Here is a 17,071-nt window from a genome sequence, read left to right on the forward strand (position 1 = left end):
ATCATCCGCAATTAAACGAAGCGCAATTTAAAACCTTCGTTTATACAATTAGTAGAACTAATTTCCTTGAGTAATTGCATTATGTCAACAAACCCAGACCTCATAATAAAAGGTAATGCAGAAGCATACAACCATTTGTTTATTTATAACCCTCGATCCAACACTCAGTCCAATCCAAAAATACATATTCCTCAACCTCAGACCAGAATTGGCTGAGGATATAATAATGGTTCTTAAAGAACCACTTTATAAGAGGTGAATAATATACAAAAATAAATCTTATAAATTGTTTGCACCAAATGAAAAGTTTACAGAGAGCCTGAGAGAAGAATACTTAGGGGTGCAGCAATCTCAAGTAACTATCAACACCCTCCACAATTCCATACACGCTGTATTTACTCTCCTTCGCTCAAAACTGGAACAATGAGCGGATTCAGCTGTGCAAGATATACAATCGCCCACCTATTCAAGAAAGAAGAAAGGAAAATAAATGTTCATAAGCTTTGATAAAACAAAATATGAATGTCACTTAAAGCACTAATATGTGCTTGTGTAGATAAACCTAAATAATTGCAAAAAATCAGGACTATGCAGTTAAAAGAAGCACACAAATAAAAGAAAAGACTTCAGGAATTGTCAGAGCTTAGCATGGGAGAGTTGGCCGTCAAGATACAACAAAGAGATATCATATATCATTATAGTTCCACATTGAGGAGTTGGCCAAATTTGGAGGTAAGACAATTTAGCACTGGTAAAGCCCCGACTGGATGCTGCAGTAGGAATTTGAAAAGTTATAATTTGGATTTCTAGACTACTTCACCTTTCACTCTTTTCAAACTGTTCAGACAGTAATCACAGCGCCTGAATAGAATCGGAATTTCAGTTATTTATCCATTTTTCGTAAGTCTAACCTTGTCTAGAAGTTTCATAACACAATCATTATTTTTGAGGGAAAAAAAATGAGGGGCTGATAGATTCTAAATTGGATATCAAATCTCCTGGACTTTTTTTTCTTGTCAACATGAGTTGTATGATCCCCTCAGGCTATGAGTACCAAGATACAACTCACTCAAAGAGCAACACCAAAGCAGTTCAAGATCCACCAATGACTACGTGGAATGACACGAAAAAGTGGTTCCTATAGATTAACGACTCCTAGTTATCTTCAGGATTCATGAACCGTCATATTATGTACACGGCTGCTAACATTGAAAGCCCTAAATTAGAAGATTACCAAACCATTCAAGAGGGTTTCCTTTGGAAGAATTAACAGAGTATATTGATAGATGGACAGTTTTCTTTTCCAACACAGATGAATCAATCAGAGTGAAGAGCTTAATATTTGCCAACAACCTTCAGATAATTTTGGCAAGCATTCACAAGATGAAGCTACGGGATTCGTGAAAAGAAATTACTACCGCACAAACTTAATGATCGATGAAGCAATTAGAAAAGCAAGACAAAAAAGAAGTTTGATTGAAGGTATTCAGAAGATTCAAACCTAAAAGAGATTGAACAACTTAAAAGTAGAGGTGGGAAAAGTGAGACAAAAGTCAAAACCACATATTTAGCAATCAACTAATATATCTGGTTCAAAAGCCTCTCATTAGATGAATTTGCTATTCTAAACACAGAATTTGCATTCCGTTCTTCCTTCCTGAGGCAACTATCAAGGGGAAAGAGTTCTGAGATTCGATGCAAATAAAGTTTAAAATAAGATTGCAAACTCAATGTTTTCAGCTCCTGATATTCCATCACATTAAAACTCAAGTGTCTAATCACATAAAATTCTTCAGCCTATCATCTGAAGCTTCAAATTGTGTTTTAAAGTTTTAGGATCACATAAAAACTTTTACTTTATTTTCATTTCTTTACGTTTCTAATCAAACTTCTTTTCTTTATGACAATGGTCCAGCCAATTTGCGCACAACTAATTCATCGAGCAGCATACTACAGACTACAAGCACAGATGTTGGGTAACCCTGTCACCAAGGCTAAGAAAGATAGACTTACTGCCAATCAAAACTTATGTCACTTGCTTCGGATATGATTATGTCAAAATTATTAATAAGTTAGAGATAACGAATTTAAAATTTGAGTTTGTGAATATTTAGAAAGTACATCAAAAACTCTATCTTAAGTCATTATCATATTTCACAATGTGTTAAAACATCCTGATCATATCAGAAATTTGACCATAAAAGTCATATTACGTCAAATAAATAAGGGCAGAGGGATTTTTTTTATGTTTTGCAGTTTGACCTGATTCAGTCTTTTCCTATTTGAATGTAAGAATTTCAAGTAATTTTCTTTGTGAGTCTACCAAATTATGTGGAATCTTTCATGCCATAGAAGTTGAGAAATGGGTTATTTCATAAATTTAAATTGTTAATTCAGATTGGTGCAGGCTTGTACTTCAAAACCTTGTGGTCTATTAGGTAACAAGCAGATGATCTCCGCTAGTCTACCAACTCTACTCCTTAAAATATTACAGCAAATTGCTAAGAGAAATCATTTTTTTAACTTTTTTTTATACGGAAATTCTTGTGATTAAGGAAATCATGTTTTTAACTTGAAAAAGGTTTTATTGCTCCTTTTTCGCTGCTTCATGCAGTCTTACTTTCTAGTCTTCAATTTTTTAACCTTTCCACAGCATCTTTGATATGATTGCTAAATTTGGGAAGATTTTAGCAGTAATGAAAAATCAATGGTTCAGATAGACCCTTTCTTTCTGCCCGTGTTGTGGCTCGACTAAACAGTCTATTTTGTCCACCCAAAGTCTTGAAGGACGAAATGCAAGAATTCAATACTCTACTTTTTTGGTGTTATGTTCAAATTTTCATACACTACCTAAAGGCTTCCAAATATCTTCAAGTATAAAAATTTCATGGAACAATAGTAATCTACTCCTTATATCGTTTTACAGCTGAAACAGAAATTTCCAACTATAAACCACACTTACATCATCCAACAGCAGACAGTCGCCGTGATAATCAATGTTAGGTGCAACCTGCATCACAAAATACAATCAATCAACAGTAAAGTAATGCAGAAATCTAACTGGAAAGACATAAATGAAACAAAAAGAACATACAGATTAGTAGAAGGGCCTCTATTGCAGCAAATTCTGGTGCACAGAGATGCAATAACCCCAATAGCGACAAATATTAGAGTTGTTACCAGAAATCCCATTTTTGCTTTGGATCTAAACCAAACAATCTCTCAGATGCCTCTTATTCTCTGCATTATCACAACAACAACAAAAAGATCGGATTTTTATAGTTAAATAAGCAAACCCACAAAAAAAAGAACCCATTTTTATTGGTAAATTGGAAGTTATTTATTTGTATATCAAAGGGCACAATGCACACTAATCAATATTCACATAATTCAAAAATTCAAAATTAAGAATCAATTTGGAAACAGGCACATAATATGAATTTGATGTATACTGCAGAAATTGATTGAGAAATAGGGAAAATATACAGAAAATACGTACAGTTAATGAGAGAAACAGAGAGAAGTTGAAGAAGCTGGATCCCAAGTAGAATTGTGGTGGATGAATCTGTGACCAAATTATTGGGGTAGTATTCACAAATTTTAGTTTTTCAGCGGGGTAAACCAGTCATTTCGGTTGGGATATAAAAGAGAAATTTCACTTGACTCCGGAAAGTTCCTAAGTAGTGTAGAAAGACCCTATTTATTTTCAGAAATCCTAAATACTCCCTTAAAGAAGTGGATGTGTATTTTGTTCTCATTTTATGTTGATAAAGGATTATGAGTTTTTTACATTGTCCTATATTTATCCATTAACTATGCCAGAAAGTGAAATGGTCTAAACTATGATCAATCGTTAGTAGTTTGGTCAATTTTGTTACGGTGAAGAACATCAACCTAAATTATTAACGAAAAAGGTATTTAGATCATTGAACATGGTTCCGTATATATTTTGACCTTTTTTCTTTTATATTTATTATTATTTGTGCATGACTACTATCAAGAAGTCCTATTTTGCACCCACCAAATGTTGTTTGAAGAGTTAACGTGTGTGTTGGGGTGTATACATGTTAAGCATTCAGTCTAACGCAGTAACTTGGTCAAGACCTTATATATTTTTTAAGAAATTAATTTAAAACTCAATAACCTAAAATAACAGAAACAAAAAATTTCCTCTATGAATGTAAGCGTTCTTTCTTTTTTATTTTTTGCTTTGAAACTTTAAGATTTTCCTTAAATATATCACCACTCCTACATAAATGCGAGCGTTATTCCCAATCTTTGATACACAAAATTATTGCTATCATACTGCATGCCTTTATACCTAACTTGACAGCAGATACAATAATAAGAAGGAAAAAAAAATAACATTTCAAGCGACTGCAAATATCATTGCAAGCTTTCATGCTTACACTTGGTTACTAAAAAAACAATTTCAGAATCTTTAAGAGTTGAACTCAATTACTCAAGTGAAGAGTACGTCGGAAGAGCTTAAGCTAAGGGAATTATTCGGAATGCTAATAAAATTAATGCATTCAGCTCGTAGAATTGGTTCAATCAAATTTAGATTATCAGAAATTATTCGTTGATGTTTAGCAGCTGACATTAATTATGTATAATGTATGAACCACCTTACCCAGAAACTTGAAGTATTCCTTAATGAAGAATAACATGGCACTTTGATCATTTTGAAACAAGTTAGAACATCAAAAGCTGAGTCTTGTAAGAGTTCACAAATGGGAACTAAATCGGAAAGAGAGGCAATAAGGGAAAACTCACCCCATTAATTCAGAAGTTGCTTAAATACAACAGGAATTTGTCAGGGGGTCAACAAATTAAAAAATTGTCAGACAACGATAAGATCTCTTCTCTTCTTTTCTTTTTTTTTTCTTCTTTTTAAGTTTAAAAATAATAGAATTTTTTCCTATTCTCTTTTCAGAAGGGAGGGAGGGGGATAGAACAATTGGTATTAGGAGGAGGGAGACTGGTTTTACTACAACAGCCGCCAAAACTTTAGAATGTGAAGCTTGGTTCAACATCCATCGCCCAGGCAAACTTTGCTAGAAGAGACTTGTTGAACATCTGCAGGAGAAACAAGGATCAAAAGAAAATCACAATGTGCGGGCGGGGTCAATTATCAGTAAGAGATGAAATTCATGGAAGTACACGAAATCCATAAGACATTGTAAAAGAGGCATTACCTTTTCTATGGGAACCTCATGGCGCTTACACCATGCAACTGTGATCCTAGGATCCAGATAGTTGATTTTTGATGTGCCCAAAGCCACAGTTTTCAACTCTTCTTTCGTTTCTATTTGCCTCTCTATGTTCTCAATCTTCACATTCGTTTGATCTATCTTTTTCTGTAATCTGCAAACATTACAGTCAGCAACTAAAACAAAGAATGGAAGAAAATCTACAGTTTAGGATAGGGATAGTACGCTTCAGGGGCCAAGTTCCTCTTTGCCTTGCCATCAGCGCCCTTCAATGGAGGCTTCCCTTTTTTGGCCCGAGCCAAATCTACTTTGAATTCTTCCAAAAGAGCCTAAAAGACAATTACAATCTAAAGTAAATGCAAATTTTACTTGGCTACAGGTGAACTGCAGGTAAAATATCATCAATTAACATTCAATCCTCTTCTATTGGGAGAGGGGAAAATAGCCACTCACATTATATTAGGTAACTTATCAGAGAGAAATGGACTACAGACAATGAACACTGATAACAAAAAGTAATCACCTTCAATTCATCTATCTTCTCATTCAACTTTGAAATTTGTACACTATGCGACTTTGAAACACTACGCTGGTGATTACAAATTATTGCAACCTGCAACAAGAAACATAGATATAGTAACTGAAATATTTATCACCAGTGTCCAAATCAGAACTAGCACTATTTTTCATGGAAGTCTCACCTCTTTATTTGCCAAATTATATACCGCAACTTTCTCAGCGAGCTCTCCACCTTGTGTCAGCTTGGTCAACTGCCATCAGTAGCAATGCAAATCAGCACCAGAAAAACAAAAAATTCTGCACTGGTAATGAGAAAGGCTTTAATGGATCTCCATTACCAGTTACACAAGCATGGATAACCGCATACTTCAACTACAATCAGAAGACAAGCATTTTTTCCCCAATTAAACTCACAAGTTGAGAGTGAACGACTGCTCCATTCGTAAATGGACTTGAACGTAATCAGTAATTTTGCATAAAACCAATAGTAACATCCATTAATTTGTGACAACCAAGAACAGTATTTGTACATTTTATAAAAAGACGAGAATATCAACAAATTTCCCGATCTTCAGGGCTCTGACAGTGTTAAAAAGAAACTGCATATGCATACGAAACAAAAGTGGGCCCATTTGTGAATTTAGCAGGACCTTGCATTGACAATAAAATGACGACTCCAGAAAACTTCAACTTCTAGTTGAAATTATCTATCATTAGATTTAGACAAAGTAAGCATCCATTTATCAAGATAAAAACTATTCAAAAGCATACAACAACTAAGACTCGATCCAAACACGTTTGAATCAATTATATGGAGCCACCCTCATTTCTAAGAAAAAATAACAAACTCTGAGTCTCGTTCACTTCTTCTCCTTGCTTCCTTTTTGAAAGAAATACACTAGTACTCATCACCATGCAGGCTGCCTTTGGAATTTAGATGGTTCAATGTATGGTGATGACGATATTGTTGGCCAATTCCCTGTATTCATCGAAGACTTCGCACATTGTCTTGTTAGCCATTAGCATAGACCGATGTTTTGCAGCAGATCAGGACATGCTCCAATATGTTTGTGTTGCTGATCTCAAGTAATACACATCTTGTTATGACAACCTTTTCTCATTTTATCCTCTATTACTCTATATATGCTATTTATACTGTTTGTTGAATGTGATCATTTCTAACTTATCTAATCTTTGTATAACCGCACATCTATCTTAACATCCATTTCTGCTATACTATTCAATAGTATGCCACATCAAGAAAACAACACCTAAATCCCAAGCTAGTTGGGGTTGGCTATGTGAATCCTCACTATTCATGTCACTGCATGCAATAAGTCTCAATCCAAAATTAAAACATGTAGTTCTCTAGCACTAGAAATTCTCTACATTTTCTAATGGCATATACATTTCTAACAAGACTAGAAGATTCTTAGCAAACATTAGACCTAAAAAACTTACCAAGATACTTACCAAGATGACTAAAATTTAGCAACCAACTGGTATCGTCTATACGGGTATTTTCCTTCCATTATGCCTTATTATTCACCAGGTTTACATGGATTCCAAGAGATTGTAGGTCTATTTCGACCATCCTATTTTAATTCCTTAAGTCACATGTTCATCTATCATCCATTCTCCTGGAAAAATTGAGCCTAGATATCGAAAGCAGACAGAGAAAGAGTATCACATAGTATAGCTCATCAAGTTTCCTAACTTATCATGTATGTGCGCTACTTGCACCTTTCAACCATCCTATTTTAATTCTTTAAGTAACATGTTCATCTATCATCCATTTTATCATTTATGCGTGCTACTTGCACCTTTAATAACACTGGTCGTTAGTAATAATCCAAGCACAAACAACTTTAGCTCAGCGCGTTATCCAACTTTAACCCGAAGCAAACAAACTCATACGGAAACATAAATGGATAAGTGGATCCCTTCTTTGAGTTATCCAACTCTGGCCGAACTTATTAGTCAACCCAAGCATATTCCTCCTCCTATTACAATTTTTGCGCAACCTGAACAAGCTGGATAAAAAAGCAGCCTTCCACCTTCTTTTCATCAGTAAAAGGTAAGTTCTTATCTAAAACGCTGTAAGGCAGTACCAAGACAGTACTGCAACCTTCCCTCTTTTTAGGGAAGAGGGGTAACTCTGCCTCTGATTGCTGGTTCACACCCGAATTAGGGAGAAGAGTTGCAGTAAGTTGACAGTCAACTAACTCCGGCTGACAAACAGCAACCCTTTTTTTTGGTTTTTTTTTTTTTGGGGGGGGGGGGGGGGGGGGGTTCTTTTTAAAATTTTATATATACAGGTCAGATTATCTGAAAACCACCATCTAGTCACAGGTAACTCAGTAGTCAAACAGAACTTCTAGTACAAGAAAGCAACTTACTTGCTGCTCCAGTGTAACAGATGCATTATAAGTACGAAATACTTTTGCTGTCAGGCCTGGCATGAGTTCCTTTAGATGGGCATTAAGCTTACTCGTGTCAAGCTTGTCAAAAAGATCATCACCGCCCTTTTTTCCTGAAATCAACAATTAAGTGTATCCATGTATTTCATGAAGGAATAAAATAAAATAAAAATCTAGCGCAGAAGCAGCATTTACTAACCACTTCGGAACAGTTGAATAGCTTTGAAAACAGGCTCATACACAGCCACCTCATTTTGATACCTGATAGAATCTTTACCAAGAAAATCGAACTGAACGAAGCAAAGTCAATTCTATGCATAATAATTAATTGCACGAGACTAAGAACCTGTAAACGAGTTTCCTAGAGCTCTTCAAATTTAGCTTTTGTTGGATAAAACCACAATACCTTCAAAATATTTGGAGGTACTGGCTCTACATTCTCTACTTTTAAAGTACAACAACCAACTGTATCAGCTTCGTCGTCATCCTGCACCACATCGAAGTATGACTAAGAATACTAAAAAGCCTTTGCACTGTCCCATGCCTCTGCAGGCAAAGCATGGGTGCTTCATAGAAATAATATTAAAAACTGGAATACTGATCTCTCGTGTTCTGTTCTTTTGGATAAATTGATCTTTGATAAAAAACATTTGCTTTGTGTTTTCTTTATTAGTGATGTGGTTTGCTAGTATCCCTTGGTAAACTTAATTCAATTGGAAAGAGAAAAGTAACATATTTTGCTAAAATTTCCTGCTTCGATGCAGCTTGAAATGCTTCTAAAAGAGACATGACCAGCATCAGCAACTACTTTGGAATTTTTAGACTCTTTTTGAAATCTATGCTGCTCCTAGTTAAATATCTGGGAAAAAATAAAAAGCTAGTGCTCCTGCCTTCTTCCTGTTACCTTCTCATTCCCTGCCCTCAAAGCTAATTTATCAATAAGATAAGTTGCAACTGCGATCTGACGCTTCACAGGATCTTTACTTGTAAAATCCTTTGTATATGCAGATCTAATGCCTTCAATGTAATCCTGCAACCAAGAGACGGTTACAGCTACCAATCATCCATGCGCAACCAGTCACAATTTAAAAAAGAAACACTCATACAATTTAAAAAAGAAACACTCATCGATCAGAAGTTTGCCAATTGCTTTCATTGTACCTTTAAACGCCTTGCTTTCTCATACTTTTCTTTATCGCTTTGCCCTTTCAAGGAACTACTGGCTGCCAGGAAAACGTATTTGAATTCTCTTGGATTGATAGGGTCATTCCAGAATGCTAACCATGTTACAGTGTTGTCGTGCCTTACTTCCTTCCATCTGCCAAGCCAACGAGGGGAAGTTAAATAAATGAAAGTGAAATTCTAGCTTTACCTCCTCCAAAAGATAGGCTATTTTCAAAAGGATAACAGGAGAGAGAATGAATAAACCTTTCGCCAGGGATGGGGCACTCCGGTATCGGAGCACCCTTTCCAATATTTATTGTAATATCATTTGGCCGGATCCGTCTCTTTAGCTTTCCCATCTGTACCATTAAGCAGCATCCATCAATACCACAGTGAAACTTGAAGTATCTAAAACATTACACTGCACACCACTCTGCACATAGTAGATTGTTTTTGCCAGTTATAAGGTCAAAATTACCTTTGGATGTTCTCCACGGCCACGAAACAGTCCAGGTGGTTCAACCCGAAAGTTTCCAACCTGCGCATAACTAAACGGTCAGACCATTCGCAGTTGGTTTGGAAGTTATCTATGCTCACTATACCATGGGCTTTTCTGATTTTAGGGGTGGACACCTACCATGGTGAAGAACGAAAAGAGAACACCATATTGGAATATCATACTGAAAGGAAAGGAAGCTCAAGATTGAGATTTGGGAATAACTAAGAGGCTCAATATCATATGGCTAGAAAACAAAAATAACGTCAAAAAAGCGTGTACTCATGGCACAGGTTATAGCATAAGAATGGAACCAAAGAATCAACTAGACAAGATGTTCTTCTAACTATACACAAAACATAAAGGAAATAAAGCTCTTCAAAGTTGTTGAAGATCAGTCAAGGGGATGTCATGGAATAGCATCAGAACAGAAAAATGAAAACATATAAGAGATAATTGGCTGCTTCAGACTTCCAAGCAAGAAACTTTGTAAGCTGGATAAACGCATTGCTAACGTAAGCTAAAATTCTCAGAACAGAAGCAGATGATGTTGAAAAAGAAAGAAGAAACATCACCAGAAAAGAAAGACATAAGAGAAGAAACATCCCCAAAAAAAAGGAAGACATGAGACCTTTTCTTTTTCAGAAAATAAGACATAAGACCATCTTATAATCCCATTGCATAATTTACAAAAGATAACACATGTCATTTTGCTTAAAGTATCATGTATAAAAGCAAGATAATGCTAAAAGCTAACGATAAACAGAACCAACCTTCTCCTTAACACCATCAACAATAGCCCACATGTACTTCTCTTCTTGCTTGAGTTTCTCTTCTCTCAATGCCTTTTTCTCCTGCAAAATAGGCAATTTTTGGACGAAAAATATTTAAAACATCTACAAGCTTTATGTACTTGGCTACTAGGTTAACCACAATCAAAGTTACCACCACTTCATCAAACCCAAAGAACTTGGTCCATCATAGAATTTCTGCCTAGATCTCTAATAAGGGTAGTGCTTAAGTGACTTCCACTTGCTATAGAAAATGAAATTCCAAAATCATCCAGCTTTAACGTCAATAAAGAGGAAGAGAGGTAAGTGTCATCTTCAATTAGCTATTAAAAAATGTTAATAGAAGTTATACATTTTATGCAGTAAAACAAAATAATGCTCAATTTGGAACTTAGAGTCTCAATGGCGCATATGGGTAGAGGTTGGTAAGATAAAAGAATAATGTGATCGGATCTCTTGCATTTGCAAGGATGGCTTAGAATATAAACTATGAAGCACAGCTGCCGCGAATCTTCTCGGTTAAGCAAATGCAGCTAAAATTATTTTAGAAGGTTGACAGAAACACCATGTTCATGCTGGTCAGACAAATGTAGGCATCAAATGCCTACCACACAAATAACATACTACCATAAGAGATTAGCAAGTAACACATCCACCACACAAAGTAATCTATGCATTTGGACACTATGAAGCAGCCATGTCTTTTCAGACCAAAGTTGGCTGGGATAAGTTGTGCTATATCGGATGAGAACATACAACTGCTAAACAAATTCAGCACTTTGTGACAATTAACAAGACGAGAAATGTTTTAAAAAATAGTTATCCGGCACTCATACAGAAAGCTAACCAGCAATTAGAAGGTAGAAAAGTATAAGAAAAATGAACAAACCACGGTATAGGTCACAAAATAACTACAACTTCTCATATTTCATAACTTTATAGTTTTATTCATTTACTTACTTCGGTACTCATTTGCTTCTTCTTCTCCTTCTCACTTTGATGCCACTCATATATTGGGGTAAAATCACAGTCATCTAAATTTTGAATGACATGGTTTTTTCCTAGTATTTTTCTCCAGTCATTCATGAAATTCTCTTTGAACTGCAGCTTACTCATGTAATCAGTGTCTAACATCACGGCATACATTGTTGCAACCTGCAGGCAGAAAGAAATTGCTGTACTGAGAATAAATTCACAAAGACATGAATGAGACACAAACAGCCAGAGACAGATTGAGACCTCCTCCTGCTCTGGAGTCAGATCTACGGGCTTTCCCTTGTAGAGCATCTTAACCCCATGAGGCTTGTATGGAGGCGGAAAAATCACACCGTTGTGAACCAATGTAGTCCATTTTTGCCCTTCACCAGAGCTTGGCTGCAGTTTCGACGACTTAGAGTACTTGGATTTCTTCAATTTCTTCTTTGTTTTCATCGACGACGAAACAACTTTGGTTGCTTTCTTTGCAGACGACAATTTACTAGCTGAAGCTACTGACTTTTTAATTCTCTGAGATATAGGAACGTCATCGTCGTCGTCCTCTGTCTTTTTTTCAGGTTTAACAGACGCTTGCTTACTCGAAACAGGTGTAGATGCATCAGAAAGCCTAGGCTTTTTAACTGAAGCCTGAGCAGCAGACTTTACATCACCAGGGGGTCTCTTACTTAAAACTGTTGTAGATGGCAAACCATTTTGCCGAATTTTAGGCTTAACTTCTTCAGAATTAGAAGACTTGCTTGTGGAAGCCCCTGCATTGGACTTCAATTGAAACCTTGACGCTAAGGGAATTTCATCATCTGAATCCTCTTTTTTGGGAGGTCTAGACTTTTGAACTGATGCTGAAGTACCAAGCACTTTGTTGGCATGACTAGAATTGCTCTTAGATAACCCAGAAGAAAGCCTAGCACTCAATGGTTTATCATCTTCAGAATCCTCAGCTTCATCATTAGGTTCAGATTTTGGTTCAACAGCTTGTTTTGGCTCATTAGGAACAATCTTGGATTGTTGATTAACATCTTTTGCCTGATTACCCGCAGAGGCAGATGGCCTTGAGTTTGGTGCAGGAGATGTCCTGCCTGATGAAGGTGATGCTTTTGGACTAGTGAAAGGTGAAACTGCCCGAGAAGCCTTAGAAGAGGTGCCTGCCTTAACTTTCTGAGCACTAGAGCTCTGGCCATTAGGAGAACGTACATCAGAAGCTTGCCGCCCCGATCGTCCATCCTGCTTCTGAGATGATGAATTTGACTGATTCTGCTTTGATGTGGTACTACTTCGTTTGAAAACTAAGGGCATATCATCATCATCATCATCAACTTCAGCCATCAACTTTGTCTTGGAAAAAGCCTCAACAGCCATGATCGTACTCTATGCTATACTGTCATATAACGTTCTCCTTATCTGTAAACGAGTTTTCATGATTACAAGGAAAAATAGGTTTAAATGCAATAAAAAGAAGAAGAGCAAAGGACTTCCAGAGAACAAATATTGAGGTACATCAGCAAAACAAAGTTGATTCATAAAGCCAAAAGGGAAAAAACATGGCAAGAAAACATAAATCTAGTTCTTTTTTGGATGATGGCAGAGTCCTAGCCTGCTTGCGGGCACCTGACTATTCCACCAGCACCTTTAATGTCTCACTAGCACAGATACAAGGTAACTGCAAATGGGAAAAGATCACCTTGTGTTTTTTTGTCTCTGACGGGATTTGAACCTAACACCCCATAATTCTCTGTCTACTTCATTGACAACTAGTCTACTACTAGGCCACACCATTGGGTGCAAAAAACATATATCTAGTTTCTATCCCTCACAGTTTAGAACAGTTGTACTAAAGGAATATTATGATCTTTTTTGACAATGCAATGCAATTCCAGTCTATTCTTGTAAATTTAGTTTTTCTATGTTGTCTCTTTCGAAAGAGTAAGTCTATTTCTCAATATCTTGGTACTTATCCACAAAGACTCACTGCTCTTATTTTGTCTCTAAAGGGTCTGTCTCTCCCTATCAGGCTATCACACAAACAGAAAAAACGGAGGGGGGTCTGTTCCCCTCTTCGTTCAATATTATACTGATTCAAACATAAAATTCACGCAGCAAGCAAAATGAAAATGTTTCATGTGGAACATAAACCAAATTTTCAGTCTGCTTCCTTCTACTCCAACACATACTATAAACCCCCAGATCTAGAAGCAAATATTTTTTATGATTGTGATGTCCAGGCCAGCTTGCATGCACCTCGGTTATTCTACTGGGTAACTGTTACCTCCCAACACCACAATTACAGGGTAACTTTGCCCATCAAGGCGGATGAAGAAATCACCTAGTGTTTTTAACCTTCCAGAAGCAAATTAAACATTAGTAGAACCCATAATGTATGCATCTTAGCAAGTAGCATCCTGGTAACTGTCAGCTCGAAAAATACAAATACCCATACATTTTATCTTTTGTAGCTTTCATTTAGAAAAAAAAAATCTCCTTTATCCAATGAAAATGTAACAGCAACTGATAAGCAATACTCAGAGCCATATTCGGGCAACCATCGCAGCTCAAGAAGCAGTACCATAGGGTAAATAAATTAAGTTTTATAAATTAACTAGTGAAGAATATAAAAGAGGTATATTACAAATCGGAACTTTAGCTTTCATTAAGCAGTGAGGAGCTAAACGATAAATCATTACAACCAATTCACAACTCTTATTTCTCATTTTAACATCAATTATAAGGAAAAAGGGGATTAGGGTTTTTGTTTCACTAAAGATAAAAAATTTAAGACATATAGGAGGAGAGAGAAAGGGGAGTTGTAACGTACAGAGACGAATTTAGCCGGAGAAAGAGATCGCGAGGAGGACAAAGGAGGAGATGGAGGTGAGGAAGAGGAAGAGTGGTGGTCATTCAATGGAATTTGGCCGAAGAAATCGACGACTCAATTTCAATTCATCTTAGCAGGCCAATCGGAATTTTGGGTCCGAAATTCGACCGCCATTCTCCATTGCACGTCCACCAAACGGCTAGGTTGGATTTGGGCTTGTCTAACCTAGAATGATATTGGGCTTTGGAGTCATGTGGGTCTCACTCCTTTCGTTTAAATGGCCCATCATTTTTTGTTTATTCACAAAAATATTTTTTTGCAAATTTTAATTTTTGCAAAACAAATTTTCGACCAAAAAACGAAGAAAGTATTATCTTTTAAGTTTTCAAAATGTTTTTCAATTTCTGCAAAACCGAAAAACTTTTCTTTTCATGCGATAACTAGTTTTCATTCAACTTAGATGGGTATGTTAGTCGCCTAAAATAGTTGTGAGGCGCTAACAATCGTACCTAGAATGTTCCGGATGAAAGTAGAGTTTCTTTTTCAATCTTATATACAAGTAGAGCATTGCTCTCCACAATGCTCGGGCATCCATCCCATGCATTCTTTTCGATCTTCTACCTTATGTAGGCTTGCAAAACATAGGCTAGACAAGCGGTACACTAAACAGCAATCCAATCTCGACGAAAATATTGCATGGCATGACAATACGTTGCCACTGAATTGGTTTTGAGTTGCTCATTGAGCTAAGATGCCTATTAGTATGAGTGCTTTTACTTTTGCAAAAGTTTGTAACACTCACTTGAATGTATCATGCAAAGTACAACAACAACAACAACAACAACAACAACCCAATATAATCCCACTAGTGGGGTTTGAGGAGGGTAGTATGTATGCAGACCTTACCCCTACCCTGGGGTAGAGAGGGTGTTTCCAAATGAAACTCAGTGTACTTACCATCAGAGCAACCCACCTTGTTGAATGTATCATGCAAAGTAAAAATAAATATAAGTATGAGCCGATAATTCTACTTGAATATCCCCTCGAATAAAAGGGGGATTCCCTTTTCTTGCATATACGAGAGTGTATGTGCTTGTGAGTGTGGAGCAAGGGTTGTACACAACGTGTATTATGGTGATATTTGCTTATATTTTTCATATGTTATGATTTTTGGATTTTGTTTTCATCTCTAACTTGCTTTATGTATGGTATGCCATATCCCTACTCTGAAGTTTGTGCTCGACTAAGGAACTCGGTCTTTCAAAGTAGTATAGCTTGGTAAGTGAGCCAATGTTGGTGGTGATGGGGCATATACTATTAACCATGCGTTTAGATATAGTATATTCTAACAATTGTTATGGTTAAAAGTCTAAGTGGGAGATTGTTGGGATATATACTATTAACCTTGGGTTTGGTTTAGATATAGTATTTATTATGAAATAATTGTATATTCAGTTTTAATGAAGTTTTAAATAGATCATATATTAATCTTTGTCATTTGCTTATATAGTAGATGATTTAGTATATAGAGTTTAGCTTATACGCGTAAGATTAAATCATCGGTTCTTATAAGTATAAAGTTTGAGTTCACAATCTAATGATGGAATTGGACAAACCATCATGGATGATTGTAGCACAAGATTAAATATAATTTATCTTCATTATGGGAATGATTTGATTCCAACTTCTTGTGCTAGTACATTTTGTATGTATTGAACAAACCAAGTAGAGATAAGTATTTTATATTGACTTAATAAAATAAACTCTATAGCCATTAAATGTACTTATACTCTTAATCTTGATATAATTATTATTGTTTTGGTTTATTAAAAGGCGAGATTCTTTCGTAGGTCAATATGCCTGATAAATTGAATAATAATAATGTACATTGGCGAAGTAATAGTTAGTTGATGGAATTCATGTCTCGGTTTAGAGATTGATGATACACCTTTATGAAAGCTTATAAGTTTTCATGTGTAAACTCGGCCGGTGGATTTTGTATCCGACACATGAAATAAGTTAAGCGAAAGTCTAAAGAAAACAATCAATAAATTAAATCGTCAGTAATTTAATTTAATTGATTAGTATATGAATCTTAACATGGGGAGTTAAATAAGATTTAATGGATGAATTTCGACATTGAATAAGAAGTGCAATTACGAATTTTTAATTGAATAATTCGTAATTAATTATGGAGGATATTAATTTCAAAAATTAGAAATTAATTCCATATGGAAGCCTTGTTAATTATATTTTGTGGTCTCTGTTGTGCCTAAATAATAGGAAATAAAGGAATCTTTTTTCTAGTGGAAAGGAAAACCTAACAGGTTTTGGAAAAGGGTTTTAACCCTTAAAACTTGTGTTATAAATACATAAGGTTTTCCATATAAAGGGAGAAGAAGAAGGTGGCCGAAATTTTCATCCTTTTTCCTAGAAAATTTTGCCCACTTACTATTTTTCGGATATTATTTGGGTAACAAAGTAGAAGACCGTGGAACGTTCGCGAATCTTTATCATGCTGATGATGGAGATTTCATTGAGTTGTTGTGGAATTGGAGGCTCACGTGATAGAGGAATTTCGTTCACGATTCAAAAAATAACCCGTGAAATCCCGTTTATACTAGTTGTCTAGATTACATGTGATTTTGATACTGGTATTGCTT

The 17,071-nt window shown here is 35.8% G+C and overlaps 2 protein-coding genes across 3 annotated transcripts; both read right to left on the minus strand.

Annotated features, from left to right (window-relative positions):
* Positions 1-103: 103 nt before the first annotated feature.
* On the minus strand, positions 104-3,650 carry LOC104111682 (V-type proton ATPase subunit e1). Of its 2 annotated transcripts, none has more exons than XM_009621429.4 (4): positions 3,500-3,650; positions 3,095-3,240; positions 2,963-3,010; positions 104-462 (listed from the first exon to the last, which is right to left on the minus strand). In XM_009621429.4, the coding sequence occupies exons 2-4, from the start codon at positions 3,190-3,192 to the stop codon at positions 396-398; spliced, it is 213 nt and encodes a 70-aa protein (XP_009619724.1). In that variant the 5' UTR covers positions 3,193-3,240; positions 3,500-3,650; the 3' UTR covers positions 104-395. The 2 variants fall into 2 exon arrangements, with proteins under 2 accessions (XP_009619724.1, XP_009619725.1); XM_009621430.4 differs by having other exon boundaries at positions 3,095-3,245; positions 3,500-3,638.
* A 1,111-nt stretch (positions 3,651-4,761) lies between these two features.
* LOC104111683 (DNA topoisomerase 1 alpha-like) lies at positions 4,762-14,573 on the minus strand. Its single transcript, XM_009621431.4, has 16 exons — positions 14,409-14,573; positions 11,843-12,997; positions 11,564-11,758; positions 10,586-10,666; positions 9,795-9,854; positions 9,581-9,675; positions 9,314-9,470; positions 9,057-9,182; positions 8,559-8,639; positions 8,352-8,442; positions 8,132-8,265; positions 5,915-5,983; positions 5,737-5,826; positions 5,439-5,542; positions 5,199-5,367; positions 4,762-5,079 (listed from the first exon to the last, which is right to left on the minus strand). The coding sequence occupies exons 2-16, from the start codon at positions 12,953-12,955 to the stop codon at positions 5,011-5,013; spliced, it is 2,634 nt and encodes an 877-aa protein (XP_009619726.2). The 5' UTR covers positions 12,956-12,997; positions 14,409-14,573; the 3' UTR covers positions 4,762-5,010.
* Positions 14,574-17,071: the final 2,498 nt, after the last annotated feature.

Source organism: Nicotiana tomentosiformis, chromosome 7, assembly GCF_000390325.3.
Source record: "Nicotiana tomentosiformis chromosome 7, ASM39032v3, whole genome shotgun sequence".
Lineage (NCBI taxonomy): Eukaryota > Viridiplantae > Streptophyta > Magnoliopsida > Solanales > Solanaceae > Nicotiana > Nicotiana tomentosiformis.

Coding starts and splice junctions, on each gene's coding strand:
- LOC104111682 (XM_009621429.4), bottom strand. CDS start 3,192: ATGGGATTTCTGGTAACAACTCTAATATTTGTCGCTATTGGGGTTATT. Junction 3,011..3,094: donor AGAGGCCCTTCTACTAATCT/GTATGTTCTTTT, acceptor TTTGTGATGCAG/GTTGCACCTAACATTGATTA. Junction 463..2,962: donor ACTGTCTGCTGTTGGATGAT/GTAAGTGTGGTT, acceptor TTTCTTGAATAG/GTGGGCGATTGTATATCTTG.
- LOC104111683 (XM_009621431.4), bottom strand. CDS start 12,955: ATGGCTGTTGAGGCTTTTTCCAAGACAAAGTTGATGGCTGAAGTTGAT. Junction 9,471..9,580: donor TGCCCCATCCCTGGCGAAAG/GTTTATTCATTC, acceptor TTGGCTTGGCAG/ATGGAAGGAAGTAAGGCACG. Junction 5,543..5,736: donor AGAAGATAGATGAATTGAAG/GTGATTACTTTT, acceptor ATTGTCTTTTAG/GCTCTTTTGGAAGAATTCAA.